The sequence below is a fragment of the Clytia hemisphaerica genome, unplaced genomic scaffold, assembly GCF_902728285.1.
Source record: "Clytia hemisphaerica strain Z4C2 unplaced genomic scaffold, Clytia hemisphaerica genome assembly, whole genome shotgun sequence".
NCBI classification, from domain to species: domain Eukaryota; kingdom Metazoa; phylum Cnidaria; class Hydrozoa; order Leptothecata; family Clytiidae; genus Clytia; species Clytia hemisphaerica.
The window spans coordinates 147,242-169,429 of NW_027104237.1; the positions used below are offsets into that span (position 1 = coordinate 147,242).

General features: G+C 33.8%; 1 protein-coding gene across 1 annotated transcript in view; it reads right to left on the bottom strand.

Annotated features, from left to right (window-relative positions):
• LOC136816047 (ATP-binding cassette sub-family C member 4-like) overlaps positions 1 to 20,516 on the bottom strand; it is a 62,635-nt gene extending 42,119 nt beyond the window's left edge. The window contains exons 1-12 of the mRNA XM_067072478.1: positions 20,357 to 20,516; positions 18,298 to 18,408; positions 14,131 to 14,251; positions 12,930 to 13,136; positions 12,245 to 12,334; positions 11,495 to 11,658; positions 11,010 to 11,135; positions 10,268 to 10,383; positions 9,431 to 9,564; positions 8,013 to 8,147; positions 6,150 to 6,200; positions 4,950 to 4,991 (exon numbers count right to left, since the gene is read on the bottom strand). Of these exons, the coding sequence (XP_066928579.1) occupies positions 4,950 to 4,991; positions 6,150 to 6,200; positions 8,013 to 8,147; positions 9,431 to 9,564; positions 10,268 to 10,383; positions 11,010 to 11,135; positions 11,495 to 11,658; positions 12,245 to 12,334; positions 12,930 to 13,136; positions 14,131 to 14,251; positions 18,298 to 18,408; positions 20,357 to 20,430 (1,371 nt within the window). The 5' untranslated portion in view covers positions 20,431 to 20,516. The remainder of the gene's footprint in view (positions 1 to 4,949; positions 4,992 to 6,149; positions 6,201 to 8,012; positions 8,148 to 9,430; positions 9,565 to 10,267; positions 10,384 to 11,009; positions 11,136 to 11,494; positions 11,659 to 12,244; positions 12,335 to 12,929; positions 13,137 to 14,130; positions 14,252 to 18,297; positions 18,409 to 20,356) is intronic.
• Positions 20,517 to 22,188: the final 1,672 nt, after the last annotated feature.

The window sequence follows — 22,188 nt, forward strand, 5'->3', positions numbered from 1 at the left end:
GATTTGTCTGTTAACAGATCCTCTGGATAAACGGTGATTAAGCTATCAGAATATCCGATATCTTCTATGAAGTCGTACTTTAAACCCGGTAAATCTCCGACCAAAATTGCCAGGTCTTGGACGACTTCAAAGCCAAGCTTTTGATACAAAGGCATCACTAATGCAGCATTGATTCCTCCTTCCATAAGGACGAAAAACTTTGTACCATCGAGTTGCAATAATTTCTTCTTCAGAAAAAACATCAGTTGAAAAAGTGCATCTGTGTCTTCCTTGATGAATGAATTACCCAGTGTGTTTTCCAAGTTTGATTGAAAATAAATAGTTAAATTTTGAATTGTCTTTGGGAAATGTGTGTCTGGTAGAAGCGTGTTTGAGTGATACTCAAATCGATTGAAGTTCGGATTTCTAAGCAGTCCTAAAAGACTTTGGAAGCAAATGGGAACACCATTATGTTCTCGGTGAAACTTGTCTAAAGCTTTAACTTTTAATTCGTCATTTTGCAAGTACCGTAAGGGAAGATTATATGCGATAGTGATAAGAATGAAACGATGAAATGGTAACCAGGCAAGCTCAGGAAAAGGAAAACTGCCGTAGCTTAAGAAAGTCAAGCATCCGATAATAATAGAAACCTTTGGATTTTTGGAAAGCACTTTCAACTCCATATAAGAACGTAGCGTGTTGTATTCTGCATATAAATAAAGGATGATTTCTCTTGAATCATTTGTATTATTTATTTCACCGTAGAATTCGTCAACGAAACTGTACATTTCATCTCTTTTGATGGGTTGAAAATTGTGGGAAAGTTTCTCGAAGTCCGATCGAATGTCTTCGACATCATTGATCTTGATGAATTTACGGTTAGCTTGGTCGTACAGTCTTCCTTCGTAACATTGATCTCGTAAAACAGTTTTTATAACCGACACAAGGAAATGGTATTCATATATATTACTATAATTGTCACCAAACAAATATTCCGCATCAGTAAAGACGGTTAGCCTTGTCTTTTGAAGACAATATGTTTCCCTCGCTTCTGTTTCTTTGATAACCAGTAACATTAATTGTATAAGGAGGAATATTTTCTTGGACCAAGCTAACCAACTCATTTTTGTTTCCTTTGCTTTATAGTTAATTCAATGAAAAAGTGAAAGTAACAATCAATAAGAGACGATATAAAAGCTGACAATACTGAGTTGTGAGGTCGTTTGCAAAATAATCCCCGATCAAAATGATTTAGAAATGATTATGATTATTAATAGAATGATCGTTTCCCGAATAAAATATAATTGAAAAGCCCTGCAATACTTTTCTGATAGGTGTCTTTGTAGGGAAATATTACGAAAAATGTTTGTCAGAGAAAATTGTTTAAGAAGTTTAGTACCCTAGACTATGACTAGCGTGGCCATTCCTCAAAGTAAAAATTTCAATCGATATTCTCCTTATTGCTCCTAGAATTTTTCCAGAGAAATGGGCTCTCCCGGAAAAAAATTGAATACATGGGGTGGATATAACAATTTTTGGAAATTTACCCCCCGGACATTGTGAATTTTGAACCCCCGGACAACAGATCACACCCCTGGACAATCATAAGTTGACTCCCACCCTCGAACAAATTTCCCCTAAACAGACAGGGGGGGGTCATGCAGTTATTATATAAACACTATGACAATTACTACCGTGGTGGTATATAAACCAAAATTTGGGAAAACAGTTACTCCACCAGTGGACTAACTGCAACATGGGTGGTGCCTAAGCCCAAAATTGTTGATTCTGGTAGGATATGGTGTACTAAGTGAGCACATTTTTCAATTTTTCACTTAAAATTTTAGGTTTTTAAAAGTTCTGGAAGCAAAAAAATTCAAAACATTTTTTTCAAAAGTCAAAAAACAATCACAAAATTTTTTCTTCAATCAAGGCATGAAAGATATTTTAACAAACTTGGAAAATGATTGAGATATTTAACTCTTGAACGGTCGTTAATAAGACATACCCAGTAAAATGGTATCAAAAATGAGGAATTCAGTGAAAAAATTGCCAAATTTGGCATTTTTGGGGGTGGTATACACCAATTTTGAGGGTAAGATCAGTTAGTACACTATGGAATAACTGCAAGGGTGGTGGTGTCTGTAGAGAATGTCCAAAATTGCAGTTACTCCACATAGTGTCAAGGAGTAACTGCAAGACCCCCCCCTGAAACAGAGCAAGTTTGCCCCCAAAACAAGGCACATTTTGCAGATTTTTCACTACCCCCGGGAGAAAATATCCAATATATCCTCAACAAAAAATTTCTAGAAGAGCTCAATGGACATAAACATTAACTTTGCTCTTCCTAAAATGGGTACTGACTTAATAATTAGTTATCTAAAAGCCTCGACATGGTTTAAAGATTACATTTCAATACATAGATACCACTCAGAGAAAGATTCTCATCTAAAACTGTTGGTGAAAACTAATTATTCTAGTGCAATCTTTTAAACTGAACGAATCGTTTCTTCCATGGTCTATATTCATTTAGATTTAGTCTGGAGATCCATACTCTCTAACCAAAACTTACACCACATAATAAAACGTTGAATAATCCCATCAGAAGCTACTCAGTGAGAGTATGGTATTTATGACCTCTCAGCTAATATTCATTCTGGATCTAGATTTATTTATTTATTTATTCCTTTTGATCCTTTAAGCTTAGTTTCCACTGTGTGATAACATGTGATAATGTGTGACAGGCAGCCTGTCTGGAACACACTATCACAAAATAAAATTCTATCTCATAGTGGAAACGTTTAAAAAGAGTTTTTATCACGCGTTATCACACTGTGACAACGTGTGATAGTGTGTTCTTGGATTGAAATGAATTTCAATCCAAGAACACGAAAATTGTGTGAGATAACGTGTGACAAGAAAGTTCAAAAGGCGCCCCGACACACCTGGTGTATTCTACGTCACATTTCTTTGTTATTTCAATTTTCCTTTGTTAAAAATATAATAGAAGAACATGGTCAAAAATACCCCCTGTTTTTGTGACATTTTGTATATGATATCTTTAACCAAAGGTTTTCAGGTGATATAATGTGGCTGACACTAAGTTTATATATTCCTCAAAAGGGGAAAAGATCGAATTTCAAAGTGCAGAAAAAACGGTTACAATATCTCTTCTAGATATCCCTAAATTTCACTCTAAATCAGGTGATTTTTTGTGGCTTACATTGTCATGTGGCTTACGTCAGTCACAATTTTTAGAAAACAATTGTGGCTTACCAGGTATGTCTAAAAAAAACAGCGAACATTTCAATGAAACGATAGAGAATTAAAATTTTTATTAATGGGTGATGGATCGTGGTTAAAACTCGACGTGAAAACACGTGGTTGACATTTCCAAGTAGTCAAGTGTAAATGGTTGTAAGCCACAAACCATCACCTAACAGAACTTTTCAAACTACTACAAGCCTAGGTTAAGCTTTGAACTTGAAGTGTGTAAATTTTCAGCTGTCAAAACAAATGTCAGCCACATTTATCACCTGAAGTGTAAAAAAATTGAAAAATTGTCAATTTTCAAATGTCACACTATTTTTGACCATGATCAGAAAGCAAATTCCATAGTTTGCTATCACAAATTTTCCCTCTTTCTACGAGCGGATATGACAGATGCGTTTCCACTAAACAAAATTTTATCTCAAGTTTTTTGTCACACACTATCACACACTATCACAAGTTATCACACAGTGGAAACCAAGCTTTAAGGAATCACAGAATCAAGAAAATACGTTTTAAATTCATAATAAATTAAAAATAATTAAAAATAAATCTCCACAAAAAAAATCGAAAAACTCTCATTCTTATACATAGGCCTTGCAATCTGCATTGACGTCATTACATCTTTTTAGTTATATCAGAACTAAATTTTTTGAGTTTAAAGCCTAAAAATGTTCTGAACATGTTCTCGATTTAGTCATTTTTTGAATATTTTGTGATTATGTTTTACGAGTATTTTTGTTTGTTTTAGAGCCCGCAAAGCCTTAAAATGTTCTTAACTTGTTCTTAAGATTTTGGCCATCAAAGCATCATGCTCGAATAGAGCTTGTTCTTATAAAAAAAACACGTATTTGATTTTCTTATTCATCAGATGGCGTCTATTGATATTATATACAAATATAAAGCTTTGACTGGCATAGCAACACGTACAACACGTTTTAGAAAAACAATCTTTACGTCTGTTAAAGAAGGAAAAGAAGGAGAACTAATAAACACCATCGCAGTTTTGTTGATTTTAAAGGCTTCTAAGGTGACCGGACGTTTCCCCAACGAACTTTTTTTCCTAGTAATAGCATCACCTGCATCGCATTTTACGTATGTAAAATTCAAAGAAATAGCATGGGTATGTTCATGTTATTGCATCTCCTCTAATGCTATCAGTGGCACATCAACCGAGGGGGAGAAGGGTGGGCGGCTGCGGTGGTGGTAGTGGTGGTGGTCGTCGCATCCAAACATAAAAATTGACCAAAATTGTCAAACTTTTCCCAATAGCATGTTAAGGGGTTGTAGTTTCTGTGACCTTTTTCTGGCTACTTTTTAAAGGCCTCATTTAAGCTTGGGATTTCTTAGACCAAAGTTTTCGCCTGCTGCACCAAGATTACAAAGAAAACTGTCTGCGTCATGAAATTTTATGTTTTCTCCTTCAACGTTTTGCGATCTTATTCTCGTTAACTTTGACTTTTCACCAATGCCTTTTTTTAAGGTATTTGGGATTGCTTCGAGCAACGATTTACCCCTACGGCGCATAAGTTACGAGAAAAGATTTTCTCCAATAATTTTCCCCCAAAAAAGGTCAAAATTCTCGTCCCCCGAAACGAAAACTCGTGGCTACGTCTCTGTGCAAAGCTTTATAGCATGAGTATATTATTACATCTCTGGTTGTCAAAGTTCCAACGAAAAAAGTGAAATACTTTACAAACCTTCCCTGAACCAACTGGACCAACCACCATAACAAGACAGTTCTATGGATAAAATAAAAGAATAAATAAAAGTGACTTTAGAAGCATTTTATTCCTATAGCTTACCGATCGTTGGTGTTGATTTCATAAATTACAAACAATGCTATAATATAGACAGGAGAACCGTCTGGTATTTTTTTATAATCGGATGTATACAGGACGGGTATGACCTGTGAGGCACAATTCTGCCTCAAAAAATTTACAGTAGGATATTCGAATTTTGCGCTGTCCTCACTTACTAAAACAAAAAACAAATTTCGGAAGTTGCGCTTTCTCTAAGAAAGTGTGACCAATAAAAGAATAACAAAATTTGATTGGCTATGTTTTCAACCGTTATTAGGATCTGGGAAGTTCAAACTCTCTGCCCATACCATGCTATATATTTCGCCATCAGTATATAGAATAAGAAATCATAGCGTGGATCTCCAGGATCTCGTGGATCTCTATATAGCGCCAAAAAAGGCTCTCTGATAACATTTTCAAAAATTAACAAGACGACTCAGAGTCGAAAATTTCACACAGTGTTCGATTGTTCATACATGAAATCATACTAAGGTAGGTAGGCAGTACTAGAGGGTAGGAGAATGTAAGGTCAGACCAGAGAAAACTGGCTATAAACAGAGAATAAAGTTACCCTTAGAGAGACACAGGCGAACAAGTGGCTCTCAGAGAACATTTTCAAGAAATTTTCTAACTTTCTATAGAAAACGAGCAACGTTTACAAATGCTTGGTTACGCCTACCTAGTACTTGCAGACTGGAATCATTAAACAAAACGCTAGATTTTGTCTTAGCGAGTGAGTCCATCTTTTGAATATTCGAGAATGTTCTAGAAGTTTCTAACACCGTGCCAACTACTTTCGTTTTCAAAATTTTATTCTGCACCGACTACGAAAGCCTATCTAATAAACGAGGGGGCGCTCCTAAATATGGTACGGGAGTTAGAAAAAATCGACCAATCAACAAACGTGGAGGGCAGGGCGTTTGTCAGACATATGTACTTTAGAGTAGAAAATACTAATCATGCTTACATTTGGGCTAAAAGTTAAGTAAACAGAGTTGTGTACAGGCAAAACTTTCCAGGACCAAATAAAATGGGTATAAAATAGACATAATACTGATATTTGACAGATGACGATAATAAATTTTAAAATTTGTATACCTCTCGATCACACTTTAAATCGACACTTTGGAGGATCGGGTCAGCAGCATTCTATAAATGCAAGTGGAAAGGAAAATTTCATACCAACGTAAAACAGAAACAGTGGCCGTATTCACTGGACTCAGCGTCATCAAAAATTATTAGAAAGCTAAGTTCAGCCAGAAGTAGACTTTAGAAAATTTTTAAAAAGGAGGCTATGTAGTACAGCAGAATTAGGGCAAAAGAGGGAGCTTTCAAAAACATTTTCCCAAAAATTATTAAGCGGGGGGGATAGAATAAGAATGTCCTGGGTGCTGGAAAATTTTTGAAAAAATAATTAGCGGGGGAACGCTTAAGTACCGAGAGTATAGCGTACCACGGTGAATCTGAAAATACTCGTACAAATTTGAGTTGAAAATAATTATGACGTATGAGACGTCGAGCGCTATTTGCTGTACAGGGTGTCCCTAAAAAAGGTATCGAGTTCGAACATGATTCTGAGTAGAAGGTTGATGCGTGGGTTTAGCAAAATGTAAGAAAATATATATCAACACAATAATTGTTTTTACAACAGTCATTATGATTAAAAAGAATTAACTTTCTTTACAATTTTCATGGCGTTAAAAGTTATTGAGAATTGAGTTAGTATATGTAATCGTCAGCCGTGCAAAATTACTCGAATCTGATTGGTTTAGAGGAGTGCGATTAATCGTTAATTGCACTATTACCACTTTTTGCACTCTTCGGCGGGGGGACACTTTTGTCCCCTTATTCTTTTCTCTCCCAAGTCCTGTGTCAGAGACTTTTTTTTACTATATAATAAAAAACAAAGACATTTATTTTCTTCAATATAAAAAAGAACAAATATATTTTACGTTACAATAGCTTCTTTTAATTGAAAACAAAGAAAAATTACACTGCAATGTTTTCTTTTTAAACAAAAGAAAAAAAGGAGGTTTTCGAATGTTTACTGACGATTACCTCGGAATCGTATGTTTTGTCGTGCAATTAACGATTAATCACTCGTAACAAAGGAGAAAGTACCGTAATTTGCACTCGTCCTTCGGACTCGTGCAAATTACTATTTTCTCCTTTGTTACTCGTGATTAATCGTTAATTGCACTCCAAACCATACGATTACTAGTACTAATCACATGATAACGAGTGCAATTCGAGAATAATTGCACCAGTGATTTTTTAGTTATTAATTTTCCGAGTCGGAAGGACGATGAAAATTTGAAACAAAAAAATCACGAGTGCAATTTCCGAATTGTACGAGTTATTATGTGATTACGAGCTAATCGCACAATGGGTTTCATAACTTTTTCCCAGTTAGAAAAGTAAATTCAAGAAATTTCACTGAAAGTTTTATATTTTTCTTTTCTCTCTATGTTTTTTTTATTGTTGTTTATAGATTTTCTTTCTCACGAAGTGAATTTCAAATGCAATTAAAACGTTCGATGAAAAAAAAAAGTAAGAAAAAACATTAAAATCAATTTTGTAAACATTGGCGCTGCATCGAAGAGTGTGATTAACGATTAATTGCTCTCTACAGGATGAAATTAACGATTAATTGCTCTCTTTGAAGACGCACCAAATAAGAAAAAATAACTCATCGTGCGATTATTCATAAAAGATGTCTCATGACAATTAATTTGACACAGAGAGAAACTTAGTTTAGGTATAAACTTATTTCTTTTTTTATGATTTTTGTTAGCGAAAACTAAGAGAAACTTTGATAAACATTGCAAATTTCGTGAAACACACATAAGAACTTTCTTTTTATAGAAGTGGTACGACTCGATACTTTTTTTCGGGACACCCTGTATAAGTTTTCACAAATCTGGACACACTGGTGATTTGGTGATTATTCGAAGAAGTTACCTTATCCCATGAAGCTGTAACATTTTTGAAATGGACTATATTTTCTTCAGACCCATGTTTTTGATCATCTGATGATGATGATGTCGATTGTTGGGATGTTTCCTCGCTCGACATTTCATCATACATCAAGATATTCTGTGAAAAAGAATTGTTCCATTGTTATAGTTTCCTGCCCTGTCCTCCCCCCCCCCCTTCTGCTGGGGCGGGATTTTTCTTTAAAAAATTCCAAAAGGGGGACAGACAAATTTGGATGCTAAAAATAGCTTTATTCTCCCACTGCAGAATAAATTCAAAGACTTGCCCATCTGTTAGAAGCCTTTTTCACTTAACTGCAAAACAGAAGGAAAGTGTAGTGCAGGCTATTACAAACCGTACACGACCACTTAATCCTTTCCACGAAAAATTTATTATTATTATATATTATTTTTTCAAATCTTAATGAATTCTGTTTGAGATAGAAAGAAACGACGCCTGGTTGCGGCTTTAATTTGAAATCTAAAACCTGTATAGCTTTAGTAAACCAGTAAGACTTTTTTCGGCGACGGTATTAGTTTAGTTAGTTAAGAACCATAACGTTTTTCCGTCTTAATCTCATCATCGAAAAGTCTAAGAGAAGAAATTTTCACTAAATGTTCAGCAAAATTCCGGACTAATTCTTTACAATTTCAGTGACTTTCTATCATGGTTAAGTTATTAGAGATTATTTATATTTATTTATTAAATAGCAACACCTCTCTCACCAGCACTCTATCGCAGTGGTCGGTTTAAAAATCTCAAATGAGAAAAGACAAAGACAACAGACCCTCTACGGCAATGAATTTTGAAATTAGCTTTAGATATTGGGTCTGTGTACAGACAACACTCCATAGCGAATTTAATATCATCTAATTAATCTTCTAATTATTTTAGCATTTCGGATTGTGGGCTGACCTTCCAGCGCAGCTGGTTTATTACTCTTGTAATCCAGTCGTTAGGCTCCTGCCGTTCATTAAAAATAACTGACGCTCGATTGGTACTTTAATTGATGGTCATGTCTTGGCTGATACCCCTAGTCCTGGTCTCATGGAAAAATATCTTAAGGAGCGACATGACTGCAAAAGCCGCTTAAATATATTGACATTTTTGGTTATTTTAACACTTTTCAGAATTTTAAAAAGCTCGGGCAAGAATTGAGATTTCAGTACTTCCTCTATGTTTCATTTGATTTCATTTGAGTTACGTGGCACAAAAATTTTTAAAAAATGACAAAATTAAGAACATTTTAAGAACATTTATTATAGACTTAAAAACTCAAAAAGTTAAAGAACATTTCGGAAGGTTTCAAAGATTTTAAATAGATGTCCTTATAAAAAAAATGCCAGTATTACGGTGATTGTAGATCGTCTCATTATTACAAAGAAAAAGTATATCACTTTTACCTGTATTCTATGACAAGCCACTTTCATTTCATTAAGACATTGTATACCAGTAGGGAACATGAAACAGATCTCGAAACGGCTGGCAAATAATAAAGAAATGGTTTGAAACACGGACGAAAGCGTCAACTGGCCACCTGATGATGAAAAAAAAAGAAAGAATGTTATACTGCTACTCTGAATACCGGCCCGGTGAAGTGCAGTTTTTTTCATAAGAATCATCCAACATCTTTTTTGAAGCCTTAGTATAAAGTAAAGTAACTTTTTTGTTCATTTTGAAATAGCTTTTGGTCTAATGAAACTATATTTAATAAAAATGACACATCAAAATTTAACTTTCAATGGAAAAGGATTCATTCTTTTTTTTAATTTTTCAAGAATTTCAAAATTCATAAAACTAGAGATAACTCACTTGAAAGTTTTTTTGTGGCGCACACAGTTTTAACATTTCAGATTAATTAAAACCCAGTATATCACTTTCAACAAATCAACTCTTCTATAAAAGTAGGTGAATCTCAGAAGACAATTTGATTGGTTTGATTTGAAATTTTGAAAGACAATGCATTGTTGTGTTGTACACGTTTTCTTTTATAAGAACAAACTAAATGAGGAAATAAGGCTTCGATGGCATACAGAACAACTTAAGGACATTTTTAGGCTTTGCGGACTCATACACCCGATTTTTAGGGAAATGGGCAAAAAATGCTCTAAAAATGGTGAAAACAGAACATATTAAGAACTTTTTTTAGACTTAAAACTCAAAAAGTTAAGAACATCCAAAGGCTTCAAAAATGTTGTATGCTCTTATAAAATAAAACTTGTATATCCATGAATTATTACCTAAGCCATAAAAGGTTGCAAAGATAACAAAACCAATGATGTAAGGGCTTGATGAATAAAAAGCATAGTTGATCCCGCGGACAACCAATGCTGTAAATATGGAGCTCGTCTCTTTCCTAGTGCAAAGAAGAGAAGATATAATATTGTAAGGTGAATAACAGAATAAATACTTTTGATTTTTTTTTTTGCATTTTATGACGTTATGAGTTTCTGATATAGAAATGAAGATCATATATAACCATTCTTTAAGAAGGTATTTTCATCTTCTTCATCTATTTTCAATCTTCATTTTTCCGATCTTTTTGATTTTTTCCTTTTTGGTAATATTCCAGCCACTCAACTGTTTATCTTTTCAACAAGCACAAAAACCGCTATCTAATTCGAATTCTATCAAAAACTATAAGCTTATTTTGTCTCCACTGCAATTTATATTGAGATAAAAGCAGGTGTCAGCCGAGGGTTGACATTACTGTTCAAGGATAGAAATTAACAGCGATCAATTTGAAGTTACTTTTGTAACATGCTTTATCTGCATGTCTTTACTCTATAATTATATGATAATAACTCTAATTTTTTTGCTGCCATAGGTTTGATATTAAATATAATTCGGCATTCTAGTCACATACTTTTATTCCCATCGGAGTCATTTAAGACAAAAAAGTAGTTGAGCTCCAGCATCTGGATTACATTTTTTGAGTCTGTTTGTCGAGTTCAGTGAAAGAAGAAAAATGTCAAGTCTCACTTTCGGACATCATTGATGAGTTGAGCATATGAATCTTCCCATGTATACATCTTTGTGACTTGCATGGATGTGATAATTTCATTCATTGTGCTCACTCTCTTGTCTGTATTCTTCACAACTTTAAATCTAAAGAAAGAATTGGATAGAATGCGATACTGTAAAAGAACTGTCTTTGAGTGGGCATAGGAGAAAGCGAAAAGAGCACGGGACGGTCACATTTAAAAGGATTGGCACAGGGGGGATCAGTACTAAAATCTGGGACACCATGTCGTTTAGTGACGTCGTGGTATACCTAAGAAACTTAAAAATCATTTCAGTACCGTGGGTGCAAAACTATCAAAAAAGGTGGTAACCAGACAAAAATATTAGACTTTTTTTTAGTATATTCATTGGTACTTGGGCATAGAGGAAACTGTATTTTTCCTATTGTAATTGCATATTGCAAAGACAGTATTGTATAGCAATGCTGTTAGTCTGTCACCTACCTCATTTTGGCGAAGAACTTGCCAGCCACAATTTGAAGTGGGATGAAAATCACCAGCAAGGCTATCCCAGTCAACGCAGCAACACCAAATTGGTTGATCAAGATGACACTGACCACTACCAATGATACTGGAGCCAGTGGAATAAAGGGTAAAATCTTGATGGACTAGATTGATAAAGTAATAGAGAAGATTAAATAATACGGAGGAGATTTTCCATAAATTTCAGTCTCCCTATAATAAATTTTCGAAAGATATTGAGATTTTTTGGGTATTATTAACGTTTTCCAGAATTTTTAGAACTCCTCCTGAGAAAAACTTCTTAAGTTAAAACTCGATACATACCTGTATATATAAAGTTAGCAAGTTTTGGAGCACTTAAAGATCATTTGTGGTTTTTTAAAGCCAGTGGAATAAAGGGTAAAATCTTGATGAACTAGATTGAGTTAAAGTAATGGAGAAGAACATGAGCATTGAGGAGGAGATCTTCCATAAATTTAAAACTCGGTCTATATTGAGATTTTTGAGTATTTTTACGTTTTTCAAAAGCAGTCACGTGGTTTTCTCACGATGTGTCTCTGTCAATTTTTTTGTTCAGATTATAATTGTGCATGTCTGTGCCAAGTTTCATGTTTTTTTCACAAACTGAAGTATTATTGTGATAAGCCACTGGACTATACCAATGATTATTCATTTAAATGAAATTTAATTTTATTTGTTTTTATGGCGTTATTCTTACATATTCTTACATACCTCTTGAATTTTCCTTGTGTCAGTGGTGACCAGAGTGACCACGTGTCCAGTCGATAAGGTACCCAGTGATCCAGTGCTCAACTTTAAGGCCTAAAAATCAATAGTTTTTATTATAATTTTTCAAATATGTTTTTACCATTCTCCAGTCTTATAAACAAACAGCAACTCGACTAGAGACCTGATTCCTTTTTAGAATTCAATTCACACCCACTTAATCATTACATTGTAGTTTTATGTTTTAATTGAGGAAATTGCTTAAAAAGTTGACATCAGAGGTAAATCCATTTTGCCTAGAAAAGGAAGCTATGATTACCACGTACGTACAAGTGTCAGGATATACTTTAATGGGATAAATTTTCGCAGGGATTAAATTTTGCAGATTTTGTGAATTTGGGTGTCATCCGCAAAATTAACTCCCAATGGAAATTTGGTCATGAGCTCAACCATGGAATTTGATCCCCCCAAAGTTATCCCATTAAAGTTCACCTTTGCAATCTCTTCTAAAATAAGCCACTCTTAAAAAATGTATTGCTTGTTTTGAAGAACAAGGAAAATTCACATTATTGTTAATATTATTATTATTTTGTGAGGTCATGGCAGTGTTACATCTTATGAAACAAGGGCTAGACAGGAATTTGTGAGTTCTAGAATCATTGCCTTTTTTAATTGCAAATCTTCGAAATACCTTCTGGTAAATGAGACCAAGGATACCAGTCTTGATATTGTTCCCTACAACTTCTGATCGGTAGAAAAACTGGTGATGACATAGCCATTGGCCTAACATACCAAAAGCTAAAGCTGTGGCCCAATAGTAACCTTCTGTGGTTGAACCAGTTAAGATAGCTTCCACAACAAACTTTAGGAAAAATGTTGATGCAATCCTTAGTGATGTCTGTGAAGGGAAAAATAAATACTTTTTTTAAATTAAGAACAAAAAGAGGGATCGAAGACTACCCTAAAATGTATCATTTCATTTTGAACAGGTCAGAATTGTAGGAAGGTTTAAATGTAAACAGTGCCTAACTATCTTGTCATTTCCACAACCTTGGATAGTGGATTCTTAAAAAATTTTGATTTACCGGGTGACCCACGAAAAAGTTCAGACGTTTCCCGACATCTTGAGGTCGAAAAAATGTCCCAAGGTGCTTGGAGTTTTGATATCTAGAAAGTAGATATCCTAACTTAAAATTTGAGCTATCACTTTTTAAATTTGACCAACTTGTTCTTTACTTATGAGCTTATAAAGTCAAAATTCAATTTTCGGAAAGTGTAAAAAACACGTAAAAAAGAGGTATTAAATTTATGCAATCAATTAGAAAATCACTTACAAATTGACTTATTTAACGAGTTTTATGACATTAATAATTAATAAAAACACCTTTAAAAGTAATTTTTGTTTAAAACAAGACTAGTTTTTATAAAAATTGGCGCTTTTGTAGATTTTTCAGATTTTTTTCAAAAACTGTATATCAAAAACGCCTAAAAATACCAAATTTGATACCCCTTTTTTACGTGTTTTTTACACTTCCCGAAAAGTGAATTTTGACTTTAAAAGCTCGTAAGTAGAGAACAAATTGGTCAAATTAAAAAGTGATAGCTCAAATTTTAAGTTAGGATATCTACTTTCTAAATATCTAAACTCCAAGCACTTTGGGACATTTGTTCGGCCTCAAGACGTCGAGAAACGTCTGAACTTTTTCGTGGGTCACCCGGTATATTTTTCTCAACTTTCTATAATTTGATGCCAACTTTAAATTCTGAAATATAATCCTTCATTCCAAAAAAAAAAACTTTCTATAACCTGAATCTTTTGTTATAACGACATTGAATTTATCGTAGATTTCTAATAAAATTAGTTTCAAATATGAATAAAAATTACTACGTACTGAAAAAGTCATTAACATGAGAGGAAACAGCAACTTTGGTACCAAAAATCGGAATACGGCAGACAAAAAGTTTGGTTTTTTATTTCTTTCTTGTTTCTGTTGAATTTCATTGCTCCATAATCTAAATAAAAAGAAGTGAGATAGACACATAATCAAGAAAAACATAATAATATGAAAAAAGCAAGACTCAGGTATAATACAAATATTATCAATATTAACTTAACTCTCGTTTGCAATGGGGCATTCAAAAGTTAGCGCTATTTAGGCCAAAAAAAAAAGTAGTTTTGTTTCCGGAAATGCGGGTGACGAAAAAAAATCTCACCCGGGCGGCCGGAAAATATTTTTTTTTTCAATTTTCCTAGAAAAACTCTAATTGACGTGTACGAAAAAATAATCCAGGTTCGATGTCTCTTTACTTGAAAAAACGAAATTTTAAGAAGAAGCTGTACTCTAAGGTAATTCTATTCACAACAACATAAAACAGGAAAGTAGAAAACATTTGTGACAGAAGATTTTCTTTTTCAAAACACAAGTGACATACGTAAATCTTTGAATACAATCGTTAAATGGATTGTAAAATCGTAAAATGGAAAATAAACTCTTTATAAATCTTTGAATAAAATTGTTAAATGGATCGTAAAATCGTAAAATGGAAAATAAACTCTTTATGTATCTTTTTTATTGCGACGAGCTCGCTGTTTTTTTTTTATTTGCGGCCGGGTGAGATATATTTTTTTCCAAAAAAAAGTTCACCCGGCCGATTTACTTTTTTTTTTGGCCTTATCACTGTGTTACTATGAATTTTTCTTGGATCTATTGTTTAAAAAAACCCTGCCGCCGCCGGTGATATACGAATACCGGCGGAAACCCGCAGAATACCGCAAACCGGCGGCGGCGGCGGTAAAATATTCTAATGAAAAATGTTGATTACTGACGGGTTGCCGCAAAACACCGCGAAACCCGGCGGCGGCGGTAAATTATTCTAATGAAAATTGCTATTAATTTTAGACAAGTCCTGACGAATGAGAAGTACCGCCGGGTTTCCACCGGGCTTCCGCCGGGCTACGCGGTAAATAGATTGATATCTGTGCCTAAATGCACTTTTTGGGGAGGAGGGGGTTAATCAAAAATTGGAACAAAAACACACTGGGGAGGGAGGTCAAATCTGGGAAAATCAGAGATCTAATTTTGAAAATGAAAGTACTGGGAGGTTAGTTTGAACACCACACGCCGATTGCCTGGTTAGGGGTATGAAAATAGGTCCTGAATCATAAGGACATAAGGCAAACTCTTTGAATGTTCTGAACAACCAGGTCAGATCACCGCATTCGTCATCCCTCTAGAGCATCAGAGCATTTACGAGCATGAATCTGGTAATGTCACCCAAATAGGTGAAAAATTTAGAAAAAATAAAGTTTTGAATTTCACTTATATTCCTGGATAATCTTTTTATTAATGACTTCAATTTTCAGAAAACATAAATATCACAATCAAACTGGCTTGGTCCAGAAATTTGACCTAGAGTAGTTATAATCAGACAAATTTGGCAAAAAACTCTTTGTTGTTTACACTATATTTGAGATAAAATATGCTAATCTAATACTTGTCTTAGATTTCAGTCCATGGCTAATATATTAAGCTGCATTGAAAAGCAATTTTTACAGTCCAGTATGTTATATTTTTCAAATCCAGACGAAAATCTAAAATACTAAAAAATATTCCCATAAAGTTTGACTTCATGAAAAGAAAACTGGCTAAGATCAGGTAACTTCATTCTAGATTTGAAGGACTCATTATAAGCTTTCAAAAAAACCAAAAGTTTGCTATATTTCAGTTGATCAATAAAAAATTAGAAAATGAAACCTTGTTGGTTGCGGACATAACTTTTTGTCAAATTTACTTTAAAATCAGCAATAAACATTAAACTGAGTAATTATTTGGCTTTTAATACTTTGCTGTACTTGAACCGAAACTTAATCATTGAAATTTGTTGTCTTGAAAGGTCTTTGTAACTATAATTTTCTGAAAATTGAAGATTTATCTGTAAAATAGAATCCAATCATATATCACTTTTTGTCATAATCTAATTTTAAAAGTTAAATTTTGAGCTTGACATTTTAACTGTTGTACATCTTCATAATCAGTAAATATGATTTTTCCTTGAAAAGCCACTCAACCTTTTCAATAGAAAGGGTTAAATGGGTAATAATGCTATGTTGCGGACATAACTTTTTTTCTTCCAGGGTAGAACCATAGAACATTTTACATCATTTATTTAAAATTTTGGAGTGTCTTTTTCTGTTTCCAAAATTTAAGGCAGTGCCGTAGGAAGCATTTTCATATTGGGGGGGCTGAAGTTTAGTGACACCGCGAGGGCCAACCATGGTTTGGCCTGAGGGGGAACATTTTTAAAATTTGAGCTCTAGATTGCTTGAAAATGCACTCAATTGTCACAATTATGACAAATTAAAAAAGATAAACTTTGCATTTTGCAAAATAACCATTTTTGAAAAAATTATTGGGGGGCATAGCCCCCCCCTTGCCCCCCCCCCAGTTGCTACGGCACTGTAAGGAATATTTGAGACTAAATCAATATAAAACCAAAAGATTTGGTTTGGTTTGATTTCAGTTATTACATGTTTTTCTTCATGAAAAGAACAAAAGAAGACTCAACAATGATATTAAAACTTTCTAATATTTCTAATAGAAGAACAACCCTAGAGGACACAAAAAATTGAAAAAAGCAAGTAAATGCATGGTACTTACAAATGTATCTCTTAGTATTGTCAAGGTGTTAGCATAACTGCTTAAAAGGGTTAAAAATCTGATAAATACTTTAAATAGTTATGTCCGCAACATACAATTTGCTACAGAATATGTGACTCTGTTTTGAACTATTGGAGCAATTCTAACTAGTTTGTAAGTGAATGTGTAGTAGATTATGTTGTGTGAACACTACACAATGAATTTAATATGCAAATTAATGCATGATTTATTCTTTATTCAAGCTCACAGATTCAGAACCATCATTTTTTCTGTTAAAATTTTCATTTTGGACCTTAACTTGACATCAGAGTATTTGTTTTCTATTTCGAATAGCCTAAGCATTACTTCCATATAATAAAACATCATGCCAGCTTGCAAATACACTTAATCAACAACATTTTAGACAAAATAGTTATGTCCGCAACATGAAATACATATGAAAGAAGTAAATAAACTGGAAATCTTGCCAATGGAAAATTATGAAACTTTTTTCTGGTTGTAACCAACTTAAAATGACCTTAGATGCAATAATTTGTCAAAGAAACCTAAAATTGGTGTTTGGAGGTTGAGAAAACTTCATGATTTGTTGCGGACATGACTTTTTGTTGCGGACATAACTGATTTTTGGAGAAACTGTTTTGTTTCACTGTCTCCCAACAAATAGCCTTTGAGACTTCAAATTTGTATAAAATGAACCCAAATGTAACCCTTGACATAGAAAAAATGATTCCGCTGAGTAAGGATAACTCCTTGAAAAATTTAAAGGATTAAATATTGTGCAGAAATAACTCAAAGATGTGAACGGAAACAAGACGCTGTTCACTTCAAAATAATTTTTCGCGTTGACCAAGACTGGCGTTTTTTTGCAACTTGCTCTAGTTTCCCATTATCTGGGAAGGATTTAAAATGTAAAAACCAGTGAGCAAAAGCAATTTTTTTCTGTGTCAAATCTGCGCGGACATAACTTTGTGAACGGAAATAGTTATGTCCGCAACATTTTTGATTTTATTTGCCAAGAAAACTTTTTTTTCCGGTTCTTACTGTGTTTTTCATTTTTCATATCCTCTGGCTGTGAGAACAACAAAAACCAAGCTGAAAAAGCATGTTGTTGATAATTATTATACAATGATGTTGATCATTTTTTTAAAAACCTTATTTTCCGTTTGCATTTTGAAAGAAAGCCCCCTATAGGAAAATTTGAGTACCTGTTATATCAGAAAAAGTTACTGTTTAAGCTTGCCCATATCAAGATTGACCAGAAACAATAAGATTTGATATGACTATATACCTATAGAGATTTCACCAAAGCCTCAAAGTAGGAAAATTAATAAATCCAAAAGTGGGCCACATTACCAGATTCATGCTCTTTAGTTAATTATAAACAAGCTAGTAAGAGCTTACCTTTTAAAAACATCAACCATTGTTTGACTAGAATATTCTTCTGGTATTTTATAGATGTCATTTTTTGTAAGTTTTCTTTGATTGCCCACAGTAAAAGTCTCATTGTGATACCTAAAAAGAAAATAGTTTAAAAATTCTTGCAATTTTTTGCAATTTTTACTGACATGAAAAGAAAATAAGACATTGGGTATGATGCATCTTTGGTCCAAATTTTCTTTCAAAGATTGAAAATATACTTTATTAAAGTTCATCATGATTAAAAAGTTGTATGATGTTATTACATCATAAATTTTCCCAAATTACTGTACTAGTTTATTTTTAACTATGCCACAAGCTAGATTCTGAAACTCAAAGGTAAACTTAACAACTTAAAAGATCAATATATCTATATCTTGGGTTTAGGGACTTTAAGAGATTTAGATAAGCCCTCACCAACCCTGGTAGTCCTTGTATCCATTTCCTTCATAATAATAGTTGTTTGGGAAAACGCAACGGTCTTTTTTGAGGTTACACTTTTAAGTGATTAGATTTAAGTACCACCCACTAAGGCTAAACAATTTTTCAAAGAAAACACAGAATTTTGAGGTTGCTCCAAACTAAGGAGGCTATACCGTAAGTTGGTCTAATGTTGACAGATTAATGTCAAATAATGTGTAAAAGGAATAATAGGAAAGTCAGAATCGCTGATTGAAACTTATTATCTTTGTTTAACGTACAGAGAGGAAAATATCTTTTGTCTATCAGTGATTACAACCTTCCTATTATTCTCATCTCTAAGGAAGGGTTTTGAAATTGGAAGACGGATGTCGACATTAGAGCAACTTATTAGGGCTGCAATCACAAATATCTTTATTTCGCATTGCCCGACCCCTGAAAAACGCCCCTCAGGAACCCCCTCAGCAATAGTAATTGCATACCAGAGTCTTATTATTTTTAACTGTATATATTTCATGAAAAAAAACAAAAATGTAAATAAAAAGATTTATTTAGGATATACCGTCAACTGCTCTAACTTGGGACGATTGGTCGAAACATGGGACTGGTTGATATCTGGTTTGTATTTTCACTTACTGTTAAAATCTCTTTGACAACAAATTTGTTTTGATAGCTCCACCAAGTTTATCAATCATACTTCTTCGTTCCTCTTAGAGGACACTCACGTGTGTTCCACTACAGATTTTTTTCATATTTCGATTTAAAAGCCTACTGTGTGCGAAAGAGAAATCATGTATTTTTCAATACGCTGTTCATTAAATCAAATGAGACTTTGGAGGTTCAGAGAAATGTTGGCCGAATTGCCATCCCATGTTTTGTCAGATAGTCCCAAGTTAGAGCAGTTGACGGTATAGGATACTTTTAAAACTTTATTACTTTGTTATTATATTTTATTTTATTTTACTTAAAACTTTTAATTTTTTTTTTAGGTTGCACCATTTGTAATTAGGTTTCTAATCTTGGTGTCCCTTCCTTCGGGTAAATATATGTTTTAAATTGTATTGAATGGAATTAAAGACCCAGCGAGGACGCAAAATGAAGATGCTTGTGATTGCCACCTAGTCAAAAACTCAATCTTGGATTTTTGAGGTTCTAAAATCGAGGCTACCTTTTCTAAACTCAACATCTTTACTATTACAGATCAGATTATAATAAAATTAAAATAATTAAATTAAAAAAAAACACCCCCCTGCCCTGTTTGCTGAATCTGATCATCTGATGTGTGTTTGGGCTGTACCTGTCCTGCATCAGAACATTTAATTTCCTGGCACCAGATAAAAACAGGAGTACTCTTAACACTGGATTAGATTAGTACGATTATAGCTATATAAAAAGTAGATGATATGGAATTGAATTTAAAATTGAGGAAAACGGTACCGTGAAGTCAGGTAACTTGCATTGTTCATTCATTTCATTTTGCTGCTTCTTTGATTGGTCACTTTTAGTCATTTGATGGCTATGCAAGTTTGTCCCATGTAAGTTACAGAAGTTACCCGACTTCACCACAACGGTAGGTATAAGAAGAGTCCCTGAATATCAACTGAAGAATAAATGAAAACCTCACCAAAAGAACCATCTTGATAATGCGCCAGGAAATTTCTTGAATTCTTTCCTTGAGTTATCTCTGAGAATCTCCATTTTGTATGACTCCTTCTCCTGAAATAGTTCTGTTCTAAACTATCCCATTCTCGACCATGTGATGTAATTTTCAAATTTCCTATCTTTCAAAGTAAGTAAAACGGGTTAGTATTGAGTTTCGATCGGATTAAGCTACGTCTTAAACTCGGCTTCATAGATTGTAAAACGTACCGGGGAAATATAAACAAACTTTCCCGCGCTTTTTTAATTTTTTCTATGGTGAGAATAGGAATAGGGATATGGCGAATGAGGCAAAGAGTACAGTACCAAAGACTAATGTTGTATGAAAGCATGATGAAATCGGATGAGAATAGATTGGGGAAAATTGTGACACAAGGCCAAAACAAGCCGTATATATATAAAAGTTGCGAAGCGATCCAGAGCCTCCTCGATTCGCAAGTTGCAAGCAAGAAATTTAAGACATACAAACACTCCCTCTCTATAAAAATGACATCTGTAGATTCTCTCATTGATGAAAAATGAAGCTTCAACCGTTCTATTTGTCATTTTCTAGAATAAATAGCAAAAAGTTTAAAGAAACAACAATATAAGAAAAGTAAGATGAAAACACTACAGTAACACATTCAGGGCATTTTGAATTTAAAAAAATAAAAAACAAACTGTACCCTTATAATCATAAAGGTTGGTGAGTCCAGTCAGAACACAGATTTGATCTGTAGCGTCACGCTTCACCTTCACAAAAAATTTCATAATTAAAAAAAAAGTCATTTTGCATTATCATAATATACTAATAATGTTAAAAAAAGGAAAAAACTTTCAAAACAGGACAAAGCAATTTCATATTCATAATTTCCAACAGATTGCAAGGAGGGAAAAAAATCTTATGGGAAACATTTTTGTAATCTGAAAGAATGCCCTTCAAAGGGAAAAAAATGTATGTGGAAGAAAACTTCAAGTCGACAACAAAAGTTTCCCATACTCTTGGGTACCTAATACCGTAAGTTGGTCTAATATCGACATGCCATAAAAAGGGTGTCGGAATTAGAGGAGGGATGTTGACATTAGACCAAGTTACGGTAGCCGGGGGGTGGGGCTGCAAATAAATTTTTCCAAAATTCTCCGACCCCCCCTCGCTTATTAAATTTTGAAATTTCTTCCAACCCCCCTGCACCCTACTTATTCCAAACCCCCGACTAACCGAGAGTATTAGACAAACGTGTCGAAGAAAATTTCCAAATTAACAGCTTTCCACATTCAAAACACAATTATATACCGTGAGATGGGGTAACTTGCATCAGTGGAGGCTAACATGCATAGCCCTCAAATAAATGACCTGACTGGTCATTAAAACACAAAGTTAAATCAAAACAAATTTGTAAGGTATATGAACAAAAAGGAGAAAAGAGACTGTTTTAATCTAACGTTTCCAGTCCATCTAAAAAGAACGACAAATATCTATTAAAAATCAACAAAAAAGAACAACAAACCCTAACTAATCAAAGAACAACATATTTTGCCATTCACAACCCCGACCGAAAGTGACTGTACCACCCCTACAGATTCATTCATCATTTTTTGTAACAGGAATTAACTACATATGGTTTAAAAGAACGCAAAATTATGCATGCGAATAAGTCTCTATTTGGGTGAGCTGGAAAGATTAGATGAACTAACTCATAAACAACAAAGGTTTTTCAAAGTTTTTATAGTTGACGACAAAAGGCATGTCAAAGAAGGTTCAAAAGTTCACGGCAAAAGTTAAGAAAATTTTCAAGTATGTTGACAACAAAACTTTTC